This window comes from Stenella coeruleoalba (assembly GCF_951394435.1).
Source record: "Stenella coeruleoalba genome assembly, chromosome: 10".
NCBI lineage: Eukaryota > Metazoa > Chordata > Mammalia > Artiodactyla > Delphinidae > Stenella > Stenella coeruleoalba.
Genome location: NC_137156.1, coordinates 45,217,248 through 45,233,111, shown reverse-complemented (window position 1 = coordinate 45,233,111; position 15,864 = coordinate 45,217,248). Strand labels below are relative to the sequence as shown.

The 15,864-nt window shown below is 43.2% G+C and overlaps 1 protein-coding gene across 11 annotated transcripts in view; it reads left to right on the top strand.

Annotated features, from left to right (window-relative positions):
* Positions 1 to 15,864, top strand: part of DST (dystonin) — a 496,974-nt gene that overhangs the window by 37,297 nt on the left and 443,813 nt on the right. For all 11 annotated transcript variants that reach the window (XM_079934485.1, XM_079934486.1, XM_079934474.1 and 8 more), the window contains exon 3: positions 9,568 to 9,768. In XM_079934485.1, the coding sequence (XP_079790611.1) occupies positions 9,568 to 9,768 (201 nt within the window). The remainder of the gene's footprint in view (positions 1 to 9,567; positions 9,769 to 15,864) is intronic.

Here is a 15,864-nt window from a genome sequence, read left to right as displayed (position 1 = left end):
CACCTTCAGTCTGTATGTGTCCCTAGGTCTGAAGTGGGCCTCTTGTAGACAGCATATATATGGGTCTTGTTTTTGTATCCATTCAGCGAGCCTGTGTCTTTTGGTTGGATAATTTAATCCATTTATAATTAAGGTAATTATCCATATGTATGTTCCTATGACCATTTTCTTTATTGTTTTGGGTTTGTTTTTGTAGGTCCTTTTCTTCCCTTGTGATTCCCACTTAGAGAAGTTCCTTTAGCATTTGTTGTAGAGCTGGTTTGGTGGTGCTGAATTCTCTTAGCTTTTGCTTGTCTGTAAAGCTTTTGATTTCTCCATTGAATCTGAATGAGATCCTTGCCAGGTAGAGTAATCTTGATTGTAGGTTCTTCCCTTTCATCACTTTAAATATGTCATGCCACTCCCTTCTGTCTTGTAGAGTTTCTGTTGAGAAATCAGCTGTTAACCTTATGGGAGTTCCCTTGTATGTTATTTGTCGCTTTTCCCTTGCTGCTTTCAATAATTTTTCTTTGTCTTTAATTTTTGCCAATTTGATTACTATGTGTCTCGGCATGTTTCTCCTTGGGTTTATCCTGTATGGGACTCTTTGCACTTCCTGGACTTGGGTGGCTATTTCCTTCCTATGTTAGGGAAGTTTTCAACTATAATCTCTTCACATATTTTCTCAGGTCCTTTCTCTCTCTCTTCTCCTTCTGGGACCCCTGTAATGCGAATGTTGTTACGTTTAATGTTGTCCCAGAGGTCTCTTAGGCTGTCTTCATTTCTTTTCATTCTTTTTTCTTTGTTCTGTTCCACAGCAGTGAATTCCACCATTCTGTCTTCCAGGTCACTTATCTGTTCTTCTGCCTCAGTTATTCTGCTATTGATTCCTTCTAGAGTATTTTTCGTTTCAGTTATTGTGTTGTTCATCTCTGCTTGTTTGTTCTTTAATTCTTCTAGGTCTTTGTTAAACATTTCTTGCATCTTCTTGATCTTTGCCTCCATTCTTTTTCTGGAAGGTTGCCTATCTCCGCTTCATTTAGTTGTTTTTCTGGGGTTTTATCTTGTTCCTTCATCTGGTGCATAGCCTTCTGTCTTTTCATCTTGTCTGTCTTTCTGTGAATGTGGTTTTTGTTCCACAGGCTGTAGTTTTCCTTGCTTGTAGTTTTCCTTGCTTCTGCTGTCTGCTGTCTGGTGGATGAGGCTATCTAAGAGGCTTGAGCAAGTTTCCTGATGGGAGGGACTGGTGGTGGGTAGAGCTTGCTGTTGCTCTGGTGGGCAGAGCTCAGTAAAACTTTAATCCACTTGTCTGCTGATGGGTGGGGCTGGGTTCCCTCCCTGTTGGCTGTTTGGCCTGAGGCGACCCGACACTGGAGCCTACCTGGGCTCTTTGGTGGGGCTAATGGTGGACTCCGGGAGGACTCACGCCAAGGAGTACTTCCCAGAACTTCTGCTGCCAGTGTCCTTGTCCTCATGGTGAGACACACTGCTCCTCTCTAGTTGTGGCATGTGGGTTTTCTCTCTCTAGTTGTGGTGCGCAGGCTCCAGGGTGCATGAGCTCTGTAGTTTGTGACACATGGGCTCTCTTGTTGAGGTGCATGAGCTCAGTAGTTGTGGTGCATAGGCTTAGTTACCCCACGGCATGTGGGATCTTAGTTCCCTGACCAGGAATCAAACCCATGTCCCCTGCACTGGAAGGCAGATACTTTACCACTGGACCACCAGGGAAGTCCCAGCAATCTGTGTTTTCATCAGCTTTCCTGGAGGATCTGATGCTTGATAAAGTTTGAGAACCACTGATTAGGTCATGGAAATTCCTATGGCAAATGCACACTTCAATGTACAATGTTCAATGGCTCAAACAAAATAGATGTATATTTGTTGCTCATTTAGAGGTGCAGGTGGTTGAACAGGTTGGCAGAGTGGCTTCCTCCAGGCAGTTATTCAGGGACCCAGGGTGATGAAGTCACTGCCATCTTTAATACGTGACTTTCAAGCTTTCTCTGAAGGTCATCCCAGCCCAAAGAGAAGAGCGTGGAGAAATGGCTGTAGGATTTGTTTATGGGCTGGGTCCAGAAGTGGCATACATGTCCGTATTCCATTGGCTAGAACTCAGTCACATGGCCCTGCCTACCTGCAAGGGAGGCTGGGAAATGTAGTCTAGCTTGTGCCCAAGGAAAAGAGGCAAACAGATTTTGGTGAGCAGCTAGGAGTCTCTTTATGGACATTTCTGAGGTTCTCTGTATTCTGGACCTCTTTTATGTCACAAACCCCTTTGACAGGTTGAGCTCATGGACTCATTCTCAGAATGTTTTTAAATGCATAAAATAATAAACAGAATTACAGAGGAAACCATTTAAATTGAAATATAATTATAAATTGTTAAAAAAAATTTTCACCTAGAATTGCCAAATCAATCTTGAGGAAAAAGAACAAAGCTGGAGGCATAATCCCTCTAGGCTTCGGACAATACTACAAAGCTACAATAATCAAAACAGTGTGCTATTGTTATAAAAACAGACATATAGATCAATGGAACAGAATAGAGAGCCCAGAAATAAACCCACACACCTACTGTCAATTAATCTTTGACAAAGGAGGAAAGAATATACAATGGAGAAAAGACAGTTTCTTCAGCAAGTGGTGTTGGGAAAACTGTACAGCCTCATGTAAATCAATGAAGTTAGAACATACCCTCACACCATACACAAAAATAAACTCAAAATGGCTTAAAGGTGTAAACATAAGATATGGCACCATAAAACTCCTAGAAGAGAATGTAGGCTAAACATTATCTGACATAAATTGTACCAATGTTTTTTTAGGTCAGTCTCGCAAAGCATTGGAAATAAAAGCAAAAATAAACAAATGGGACCTAATCAAACTTATAAGCTTTTGCACAGCAAAGGAAACCATAAACAAAATGAAAAGACAACCTATGGACTGGGAGAAAATATTTGCAAATGATGCGACTGACTGACAAGAGCTTAATTTCCAAAATATACAAGCAGCTCATACAACTTAATAACAAAAAACCAAACAACAAAATCAAAATATGGGTAGAAGAGACCAAAGAAAACATACAGATTGCCAACAGGCACGTGAAAAGATGCTCAACATCGCTAATTATTAGAGAAACGCAAATCAAAACTATAATGAGGTATCACCTTGCACTGTTCAGAACGGCCATCATCAAAAAGTCTACCTATGATAAAATGCTGGAGAAGGTGTGGAGGAAAGGGAACCCTCCTACACTGTTGTTGGGAAAGTAAATTGGTGCAGCCACTATGGAAAACAGTATGGAGGTTCCTCAAAAAACTAAAAATAGAGTTACCATGTGATCCAGCAATCCCACTCCTAGGCATGTATCTGGAAAAGACAAAAGCTCTAATTTGAAAAGATACATGCACCCAGTGTTCATTGCAGCACTATTTACAGTAGCCAAGACATGGAAACAGTCTAAATGTCCATTAACAGATGAATGGATAAAGAAGATGTGGTATATATATCCAACGGAAAATTACTCAGCCATAAAAAAGAGTGAAATAATGCCATTTGCAGCAACATGGATGGATCTAGGGATTATCTTTAACTAAGTGAAGTAAATCAGAGAAAGACAAATATATGATAATACTCGTTTGTGGAATCTAAAAAATAGTACAAATGAACTTATTTATGAAATAGAAACAGACTCACAGACATAGAAAACAGATTTATGGTTTCCAAAGGTGAAGGGAGGGAGGGATAAATTAGGAATATGGGATGAACAGATACACACTACTCTGTATAAAATAGGTAACCAACAAGGACCTAGTGTACCCCACAGGGTACTATACTCAATATCTTATAATAACCTATAATGGAAAAGAATCTGAAAAAGAATATATATATGTATAACTGAATCACCTTGCTGTACACCTGAAACTAACACAACAGTGTAAATCAACCTTACTTCAATTAAAATTACAATTAAAATTTTTTTAACAGAGCAATATATGTATTTATTAATGCATTAAATAACAAGATCTAGTGACAGATTTAATAATTATTTTGATTTTGAAGTAACAATGAATATAAATGGTATTTCAAGATATCTTCAGCCACTATAATTTAATAGTTAAATATCTGTGATTTCTTTTAGGGGCAAAAGTCAGATATTGCTAATAATACCAGGTTTATGGCCTGCATTTATAATTGAGGGATATGCTAAGTTTGTTTGTTTTTTGAAATTTATTTAATTAATTTATTTTTGGCTGCATTGGGTCTTTATTGCTGCACGCAGGCTTTCTCTAGTTGTGGTGAGCCGGGGCTACTCTTTGTTGTGGTGCATGGGCTTCTCATTGAGGTGGCTTCTCTGTTGCGTAGCATGGGCTCTAGGCACGTGGACTTCACTAGTTGTGGCACATGGGCTCAGTAGTTGTGGCTCACGGGCTCTAGAGCACAGGCTCAGTAATTGTGGCACATGGGCTTAGTTGCTCCACGGCATGTGGGATCTTCCCGGACCAGGGCTCGAACCCGTGCCCCCTGTATTGGCAGGCAGATTCTTAACCACTGAGCCACTAGAGAAGCCCTATGCTAGGTTTTAATTAGAGTTTAGTGAAAATAAAGACATATTTTTCCCCATCCGAGTTCATTGATTGCCTGCTCCATCTCCCTTGAATTTTATCCATGGATTCAAGAACTTCTGCTCTATACTTTATTTCTAGCCTTGGATGAGGAGAATCGTAGGGTTTTTATGGGGCATTACGTGCTTTATAAACAGCAGCTTATTGAGCTTCATAATATTTGAATATGGTAAATCTATGTCTTTACCTATAAACCTTAGCTTTTCAGGTACACCAATAACACAAAAACAATTCTATATAAAATACTTATTGCATTAAGTTTCCATTTGTTCAGATGCTTCATCAGTAAACTGGATGGTGCTTTGATCTTATATAACAATAATTCTTCCTTGAAAATGTTAACTTTTTCAATTTCTGCCTGACTTATCTAAAATGTTTATAGACATTTCTTGTTTTAATCAGTCAACATATGTTCTGAGTATATGTAGAAGATTAGCTCTGAATGCATTACTGCCTTATAACCTCCCTACCTAAGAGCAAAGTGGAGAGGGCACAGGTTTGGAGTTAGAAAGACGAGCTTTTCTATTTGTGAGTTTTGGCCTTAGGTAGGTTACTTAGTCCTGGTAAGCCTCAGTTTGGTTGTCTATGAAGTGGATATAATAGGCTTAGCACCTAAATGGTGCTTAGTAAATTATTGCTATTAATATCTTCTCCCTTTTTTGACAGTCTAAACAAACAGCCTGGTTAAGTCTGAGTATTTGATGTGTGAGGAAAATAGCTAGCCACGTGAAACCTAACAGAAAGAGTGTGCATCAGGGGTTTTGTTTGCAGGCAATGGAATTTGACTCTGACTTAAACCAAAAGAGAATTTATTACAAATGTATGGTAGAATTTACAACCAAAACTGAATTGTTATAACAGAAATAGGCAGCTTCAAAAGGTCTTTGGTGCATCCACTAGACTGATGAATTCCTTCTGCTATTTTCAGTCTTTACATCCCTCTGCTTAACATTCAGTGTCCAAGCAGAGAGACTGCAATGGGTTAATCCTTGACCGTGAGCCTCCCTGGGAACTATACCAGGTTATTGAGAGGGAAGATGTAGAGTGGGCTGTGGAGAACCTGGACTTAGCTGTGTATCAAGACTGTGCATCTGAGAAGTTACTGCCCAAAGGGTGCTGATAAAACAGGGTGGCCTAAAGACATGAAAGCAACCTAAATGTCCGTTGACAGATGAATGCATAAAGATGTGGTAAATATGTACAATGAAATACTACTCAGCCATAAAAAAGAATGAAATAATGCCATCTGCAGCTACATGGATGGACCTAGAGATTATCATACTAAGTGAAGTAAGTCAAAAAGAGAAAGAAAAATATCATGTGATATCACTTATTTGTGGAATCTAAAAGATGGTACAAATGCATTTATTTACAAAACAGAAATAGACTCACAGACTTAGAAAATAAACTTATGGTTACCAAAGGGAAAAGGGAGGGAGGGATAAATTAGGAGTTTGGGATTAACAGATAACATACTACTATATATAAAATAGATCATCTATAAGGACAAGTATACGAGTATAGCACAGGGAACTATACTCAATATTTTGTAATAACCTACATGGGAAAAGAATCTGGAAAAGAATATCTATATCTATGTCTATATCTATGTCTATGTCTATATATCTGAATCACTTTGCTGTATACCAGAAATTAACACAACATTGTAAGTCAACTATACATCAATAAATAAATAAATTTAAAAACAGTGTGGCCTAAATATGGCAGAAGTCCACTACCAAGAGACTGCCAAGTTCCCATCACCTACTGGTTGAAGGGCATCCGGGCAAGATCAAATGGCTAGAGGGAGAAATGGACTTTATACTGACTCCATCAAATCCCGTTAACACCTGTGAGAGCTTATAGCACCACCTACTGTTTTAAAAGAAAATTTCCTTCTGTTAAAAGTCATGGCTTATTTTTTATAGTATTTAGGACAAGCAAGTGTAATAAACCCCAAACCAATAATTATCTGCAGTGGTTTAGGGAGATTAAAAAAACGCCTGCTCAGCAATGACTGTGTGCTGTTTGCAGTGTTTGTGATCATAGCTCTGAACTGCTGGCAGGTGAGTTGCTGCTGTAGCATCCAGGAAGTGAAACCATAATAATAAGGGGGTCCATTGACTACTTACTGTCATCTGTGTACTGTTCTAAGAGGCTGATGTGGACTATCTCATCTAAGTACCATGTAACTCTACTAGAGGGGGAATACTGTATGCATTTGGCAGAGGAAGAAGCTGAGGCTCAGAGAAGTAACTTGGCCAAGATCGTACACCTAGTAAGTGGGAGAGCTGGGGTTCTAGCCCAGACAGTTGGACTCTCAGGACAAGTGCCTGGGATTCTCTAGAGCAGGGAACTCTCTCCTGATGACCAGGGTGGTTGGTACCTCATGTGTCTATCAGCAGGGCACACCTGCAGTGTGATTCATTTTCCTGTTTACATCTGATTAATAACACACTTTTGTCTTTAAGAATATCTTTTATTCACACAAGCAATATACCTAATAATCATAACCAACCCTTATATATCGCTGTGTGCCAGGCACTTTTCTAAGTACTTTACATTTATTAATTCATTTATGCTTCTCAACATCCCTATGAATTAAGTACTGTTTTGAATCTCCATTTTACAGATGAGGATATGGTTCAGTAACTCTTCAAGGTCACATAACTAGGAAGTGACAGAGGCTGTGTGTCAACCCAGATAGCCTGGCTGCTTGCTGTCTGTGTACTGCCCTGTAGTGTTTGTAAGAAGTTATTTTAAAATAGTCCATGTGTATTTGGATATAAGATAAATCACAGAGGTGTGTATGATGGTGCTCAAATCTTAGAAAAATGTGAAGGTGGAGTGAAAGTGAGAGAAGTTTAAGAAAGACTGATTTAAACAGTTTCTAATTTTTATTGTAAGCAGTGCTTGAATATCTACTTGGGCCTACTTGCTAGAGTTTCTCCAGAGTAGATACAGGGGTGTGGATTTACTGGGTTATTGTTCTCCAGAATGACTGTACCAACATGTTTTACTTTTTGTTTTGGTCACTATAAGTGAGTTTTATGTAGTTTTCCTAAGAGTTTCTAGAATTTGTAGGCCCTCGAGGACTATTGGTAATAATAGAAATTAAGTAGAATTTGGTTGTTTGTTACTCCTAAGAGCATAAGAGAAGGAGAGTCTGCATATTTACCTAAGAAATATGCTTATCTCACCCCACTGTGGCAGAAGCTAGTGTATCATCAGAACACTCAGTTCATTCCACCAGAGCAAAAGTTTCTGGAAATCAGTGCCACCTAGTGGTGACTAAACCCCTCAGTAGCTATCAGAGTGTGGTGTATGTGTGCGTGAGTGTGTGTGGGGAGGGAGGGCGTAGGGGGAGGACATCCAGGAACCTGCATATTTAAAAAGCAGCCCGGCTTAGCCATTGGCCCAGTTTCCCCTTCTCCATCCTTTTCACGGCACCTGCTGCACAGCCCTGGGATTACATGGGAGTCTGGACATGTTCTGGGCCTGTTTGGGGTTGAGGACCGCCTTCCCCCCAGGCCTGCACACAGAGGAGACGTGGAAACAGGCTCATGTGTTTGGGGTAAGAAGAAAGTGCCCAAACTGTGACCTCAGTTTTGCCAGATCCATTTGCATTTCCTCCCTTGTTGATTTCTGTTGACCTCCGCCCTCCTTTGACTTTGTGGCTCACCTGGAACTTCTGTCTTTTTCTCCTTCATCCTCAGCCTGGTGTCTAGGGCCCCATCATCACACCGCAGATTCTCACCTCGTCCGTTTGTGCGCTCCCCTGCATGTGGGTGTGCACATCATCAAACAGTGTTTCTTATTGCTACATAAACATTCCATCCATCCATCCATCCATCCATCCATCCATCAATCCATCACTTTACTTCTTCATTCTTGACTTATGTTGTTTCCTTGCCTGGAACATAAATTCTATCCCTTCTCCACATTCCACTGGTCCGCTGAGCTCAGCTTCATCGATTGATTCCTCCTGTAGGGTCTGTCTGCACCTCGCTTCCTCCACTGCCCCTCACCCCGCGTCGCCCATCCCAGTCTGCTCGTATACTCTGCAGCAGACTTCTGCTCTGAAGCAAATCGTCAGCTACTCCAGGACAGAGGTTATTTTATGTAATTCTTTGGTATTTTCCAAAACCGTGTGCATGTTCCCAGATGCACAGCTGAACTTGTTTCCTTGCCCAGCGAGTCGTCCTTATACTCACCATACTGTAAAAAAGAAGGAAAGTTAACATTTCATTGAGCACCTGGTATCTGCCAGATGCTATTCTTAGAATTTTATGTCTAAGCATAGTATCTGCTTATGTTTGCTTTTACATCTGTTACGTTATTGAAAACCTAAAAACCCTGTGAGGAGAATGTTATCCATTTCTTAGGCTGGAAAAATTAGATCATCAATGTTTAATAAATGTGTAGCTATAATGAACAGGTCAGCATTTAGACCCAAGCCCATCTGACCCCCCAAACCCATACCGTTTGCTGCACTGTCCTGCGCCATTTGGTGTTAGACCCTCCCTTTAAGGTGTTTCATGATGATGCCTTGCATTCCTGACTTCCTTCCTGCACAGTCCACTTCCAGGGGAGCAGAGCATCCTTTTCCCTGGGGTAATACTGGGTCCTTTCCCTGTACCATCCTGACGCCCACCTGGAGTCCCCCTTCTTCACACTTAGTTTGACTTATATCCACATAAGTAAAGCAGTATGCCTGCCTACTTTTTTTTTAAACTAGCATTTCTGGATTAAAACATCTCTTAAGGTAGAATAACTCTGGGTCCCGGAACACGAGATGCTTTGCAGGACACACAAACCTTGCTACACTTTGAGCTCACTTTTTGAGTGGTCAGAGAGCTCACAGAGCTGGTGTCTTTGGACGTCTCTGTGCAACTAGCCCCAGAGAACTGCCCAACTGACTCAGGACCAATCTGCATCTGTTCGCTTGTGTTTCCTGCCCCAGGGATTCCGAGCCAGCCCTCGGCACCTTAGGAGACGGGCCGCAGCGGCTGCAGCTGCCCGGCTGGAAGAAGCCAAGCCTGCCGTGGAGGTTCACCACCAGAGCGAGCAGGAGATCTCAGTGAGGAAACGAAGAATCAAGAAAAGCAGCCGCGTCCAGCCAGAATTCTACCACTCCGTCCAAGGCGCTTCCACCAGAAGACCTGTAAGTAGGGAATTGTCTTTTCAAAGAATATTAAATACATTGTCACATGGGGTGGTCCTTCTCTTAGTCTTCAAAAATGATCAGATCGACTTTAAGTAATTCAGTTATTCTCTTATTGTCCCAGCAAGTAGTCGGGAACTCACGTGAGTGCCAGCGAGGAATGTGGTTTCCCAGGAAGCGCTGGTCAGCGGTGGGCAGGGGTATTGAAAGCTGGTGAATCCTGACCACATGAGAGTGGGGTCTAGAGCCCGGATGGGGCCATGGAGTAACCCAGCTGAGGCCTGCAGTGGTGAGAGCTGAGTTGGCGGAGGCGGGTGACAGCAAAGCAGCATCGGGATGGTGAGGTGTGGAGGGAGGGGCCGACCCCCTCATCTGCAGCTGTCCTCCAGGTGATGCTGAGGGAGCTGGCCCCTCCGGGTGGCTTTTATGTTGCTCCCAGGCGGCACTGCTGTCCTCTTCTAGCAAGTGCCCTGGGTCAGCCGAGCTGCCTTACCAGTTACCAGGGAAGTTACCTGAATAGTTACCTGGGAAGCTTGGTGCCCACCTGGTCTTCACCCCTTCTCCTCTCCTGAGCACACTGTTCCATGTGCTCTGACCTTCTGTCTTGGTTGGGGCTCTTACACAGGGACTCGTTGCCGGGGCTGTGACAGTTAAGAATTTGGGGCTTAGACACTGACATTTAAAAAACTTTCAAGGAGTATTTCATGACTGCAGTAATCTTGCATTGCTTCAGCATTAAAAAAAAGTTTCCCTATGAGTCCTTCCTGTGCTGTGGAGAGCCTATGACCGTCGTGACTCATGCCAGCTGAGGGGAGCCAGCAAGATTTGATGTGATAATACGTCTCTGTAAATTATTAAGATAAATTATTAAGATGGGGCCGGAATACCACTGTGTTTAAACTTCATTTTCTGATAATACGTCATCTTAATTATTAAGATGACAGTTAAGGATTTGGGGCTTAGACACTGACATTTAAAAAACTTTCAAGGAGTATTTCATGACTGCAGTAATCTTGCATTGCTTCAGCATTAAAAAAAAGTTTCCCTATGAGTCCTTCCTGTGCTGTGGAGAGCCTATGACTGTCGTGACTCATGCCAGCTGAGGGGAGCCAGCAAGATTTGATGTGATAATACGTCTCTGTAAATTATTAAGATAAATTATTAAGATGGGGCCGGAATACCACTGTGTTTAAACTTCATTTTCTGATAATACGTCATCTTAATTATTAAGATGACAGTTAAGAATTTGGGGCTTAGACACTGACATTTAAAAAACTTTCAAGGAGTATTTCATGACTGCAGTAATCTTGCATTGCTTCAGCATTAAAAAAAAGTTTCCCTATGAGTCCTTCCTGTGCTGTGGAGAGCCTATGACTGTCGTGACTCATGCCAGCTGAGGGGAGCCAGCAAGATTTGATGTGATAATATGTCTCTGTAAATTATTAAGACAGACCTGCCCTTCTGTGGGGTAACTGTGTAGCAGACGCATGTGGAGTTTGCGGCCAGGCCAGTGACAATGGGAAGAAACTGAATTCCTTTACAGAAGAGGTCCTGTTTAGCCAATGGTAAAATAAGCACATACTTAGAGATGAGAGCCTTCCTTTCATGATTGAATAAAACAAAGGCTAAGTAGAATTTGGTATCTACGCGGAGCAACAGGAAATTGTAGGAAAATTTATTCATTCAACAAACGTAAGCTTTTTTATATAGGAAATAAGAGATGCACAGGTATGTATTAATAACTAATGGTTATTGAGGGCTTACTTGTATAACTGGAATTATTCACCTTCTGAATGATGAAACTGAGGCCCAGAGAGGTAATAACTTGCCTAAGTTGACCCAGTTGTTTGGGGGTAGAGTCTAGGCTTTGGGTCTAGGCGGTGGACTCCAGGGCCCCAGCACTTCCTCTGCAACCTTCTGCCTTCCTGCGCCCCAGCACCTCACCACTGAGTCCATGGACAGACACGCACACGAGTAAACGGAGTGCAGGCCTATGTTAGGGAAGTGCTGCCGTGGACCGTGCACCCGGCATTAGGGAACATGGTGCATGGCCAGAAATACTTGCAGAGAAGCAGACGCCTGAGGCGCGTCCTGAAAGAGGAGGAGTTGATCCGGTGGGAAGTGGAGGGAGGCGTCTCTGATGAGGAGAACGTGTGCAAGAGCACAGAGGCATGACGGCGTGGCAGGCCCGGGGGACAGCTCGAGGTGGTGCTGGTAGATGAGACCAGGGTCATTAAGGGATACATTATGCTGAATCGTTGGGTTTATCTTCTGTGACAGGGCTCTGTTGAAGGTAGGGAATAGGCACATTGTTTCTCCTGCTCAGAATCTAGCTAATTCTTTCTTCTAATCTCCCTATGTGGATGGAGAAGTACGTGATCATCATCAAAGTTTAGGAGCCCTCCACCCCCCCTTATTCCCTCCTGAGCACTGTACCTAACTGCCTTGGTAATAAGACATAGTTCCCATGCCTGGTAACTCTGCCCTGGAACACCTCTCCTTGCTCTCTGTTTGCCTGGAGAATTCCAGTTCACCTCTGAACACTGACTCGAGATCAGGCGGCTTGTTCAGGAAAGTCTTTTCTGATCCTTCCCATCAGAGTGAGGTGCATTCTGCTTTGGTCCTCGGCCCTTTGTACAGATCTCCAGCAGCGCAGTTACTCAAGTGAAAAAGGCAGGCTCCGTAGTGAGATGGACACGGGTTCGACTCCCGCTCTATGTATCTGGCAGGAAACAGCTGGCACCATAAGAGTTTAATGGAAGGACTGTTTCCAGAAGCATGGGCAGGGCTGAGATGCTCCAGCAGCCTTCAGGTGGAACCTACCTACCTATCTACCTACCTTCCACCCCTTGCCTGCAGGGGTGGCAGACGGCAGGGGCCTTGCTGGGTCCTGGTCAGAGGGCTGGAACCAAGGAAGCAGCCTTCCCCAGGAGCTGTGGCCGAGGCGTGCAGCCCGGCCAGAACCCAGTGAGTCAGGAAGGGGGCCGGGCAGAGTCACCAAGGATGGGCAGAGTCTGAGGGGACAGACAGGGACCCTGGCAAGTAAAAAACATACGTGGTCATCTTTGCCGAGCTGTTCAACTCCTCGAGACTCAGTTTTCTTACTGTGAAGTGATAATAACAACGGCGACCTCACTGAGGGGTGAAGATGAACTGACGTGTGGAATTAGGTGGCCTGCTTGGCATAAATACTCAGTACATGATAATTCCTTCCTCTCCTTCCCCCCCAGACCTTGACTTCCTTGGGGTCCACATCGTCTGGCCTAGGATATTTCCTGGCATATGACATCTGATGCATTTTATTGAACAAATGAATGAATGATATTTATACATGACGTGTAGGTTAGGCACTATAGGAATTCAGAGAATGGAGAGGTTTTTTTCTTTTACCCCCGAAATAAGGTGGTTAGGGGGTAACTACTTAATGGAAGAGACAGGATTGAATTGGGCTTAATTATGTGTAGGAATTGGAGAGCCAGCAGACGTCAGCTCTGGGAAATAGAGTAAGCAGAAGTGCTGATAACTGTTTGGCTGGATGTGGGGGATTATGAGAAATGTACAAGATAAAGCTGGAAAAAGTGATGGGGCCGGAATACCACTGTGTTTAAACTTCATTTTCTGTGCTTCATGGAGACCCTGGAAGAGATGAGTAGTATCATCATAGCAGGATTTTAGGAATTAAACCTGAGCAGGCTGGGTCAGAGGGGAGCAGGACAGGGCCGGGTCAGTAGCTACTGCAGAGGTCTGGGTGTCCGGTGATTAGGACCTGAGCTTGGACATTGCCTGTAGCTCTCTGCCGGCATCTGGTGGTCACTGCTGGTAGGGAACCTGAGGAAAGCCTTTGCCCTCTCCTCTTCAGAAGGATCATTTGGAAGGGAGCAGGGTTAGAGGACAGGAAATAGCAGTGGAGGCTGCCTTGTTGCTAGGGGCAATAAAAACATTCCAGGAGCTTCTTTGGGGCGGGTAAAGCTCACTTCCTCCATCTGTGTGCTTCTCCTAGGGTCATTGTTTTGTAGACTGGAAATCGTCAGAGTTGGTGGCAGGAGGCTGTTGGCTTCCTATGTCATGTGATTCCTGCTTAGCCTCTGCTGACATTTCCCTGTTTTCATGCTGTAGGGACTTGAGCTCCGGCCTTGGGTCCTCTTCTGGGTTTGGTTAGGTGCAGCCAGTAGGGCCAGCACATGAGCCCGGAGCCTGTGCCTTTTCCAGCTTACACAGTGGGAGGGAGAGGGGGCACGAGTCAGTGTCAACTCTGATGGTGGCCTGGAGATGAAATAAAAATAAATCAGCTGTGGTGACTCAGGATTATTTGAATGACTTTATGTGAAGCACTCCAGGCGTTTCTAGCAGCAGTCTGAGTAAGAAACAGGCCCACGAGTCAAAAGACTGACACAGGACGTAGCAGCGAAGGAGATGACTCAGAAGCTGTGACAGTGCACTTTCAGCCAGGAAGCTGGCCCCGAGCCACATGGAATGCATTATACTTTAGCATCTCCGGCTGCTCCAACCTAGTTACTTTTTCTGAATTCATCATTTGTACTCCAACGTGGCTATAAGAATTAGTAACGGAGATCCTAATATAAACATAATTAGTAATATATGTGTTTTCTTTGCTCCTCTTTTGAAAAATGAGATGTTTCTAAGAGTGAGTAAGCCAAGCATTTATCCTGATTTTCTCTTTTAGGTCTTGGGACTTATCCTATATATTGAGACATGTCACTGGAACATTTAGGAATTTTTACCACCTTGGAGCAGAAAAGATAATTAGATCCACATCTCCCTTGGTTCTTTAGTATTTTGACATTGCAATTGGGTCTGAATCCTAGAGCTTGAAACATCACCATCATCACCACCATCACTGGAGCACTCACATCACTGCACGCTCGCTACCTCGGCAGCCCACAGGCAGCAGGTGTCTCTGTGCTTCCCTGTTTTCTCCCCTTTCATCTTCCCAGCAGTTCTCTGGGGCAGGTGCTCACTCTCCGGAGGAGGAAACCTGTCAACATCACACAGCTGGTGGATGATGGAACGAAGATATAAACCCAAGTGTTCTGACCGGAGCAGTTGGAATAGATTCAAATGATCATGTTTCTAGGCCTAGAGGTTTATCCTAATGAATACTTTCATCAGTTTGAGTCTCAGGTTTCCTAGCTGCATAGAAGTTTTTTAACTTTTGCGTCAATCAAAACCTATTTTTAAATGGTACTGGAAAGCATAGATAAGCCCCAAACCTCACTCTTGCCATGCTTTTCGTTCAGCCTCTCCTCCTGGGGCAGAGGACCTGGGAGGCAGCAAGAGTCTTTCTACCTAGAGCCCTCACTTGAGCCTGTTAATGTAGAACAAAAAGGGGAAATCAAAACTTTAGAGCACCTGAAAATAACCAGGCACCCTGACTCTGTCCCTGTTACATTTCACTGATTCCAGTTTTGTGCACATGTCAACCCCATCGCCTGCATTTCCTGGACTTAGAGTCTCTGACACTAGCTCATAGAGGTGAAGGACTCTCTGATTAAAAACTGCCAGCGCCCCCAGGTACCGGCCAAGCGGTAGCCCTCTCCCTGTGCTGGCAAAACTGAGGCCCACGAGCTTCTGTCCTTCACTCTGGGGCTCCTGCCCCCAGTAACTGGATTATCAAGCCTGATACATTTTAAAAAAAATTTTATTGAAGTGTAGTTGATTTAATGTTGTGTTAATTTCTGCTGTACAGCAAAATGATTCAGTTACACACATATATATATATATATATATATATATTCTTTTTCATATTCTTTTCCACTCTGGTTTATCACAGGATATTGCATATATTTCCCTGGGTTATACATTAGGACCTTGTTGTTTATCCATCCTTATATAGTAGTTTGCATTTGCTAATCCCAAACTCCCAATCCTTCCCTCTCCCACCACCCTCCCCCTTGGCAGCCACAAGTCTGTTCTGTATGTCTGTGAGTCTGTTTCTGTTTTGTAGATAGGTTCATTTGTGTCATATTTTAGATTCCACATAGAAGTGATATCATATATTTGTCTTTCTCTGACTTACGTCGTTTATGATAATCTCTAGGTCCACCCATGTTGCTGCAAATGGCATTATTTCATTCT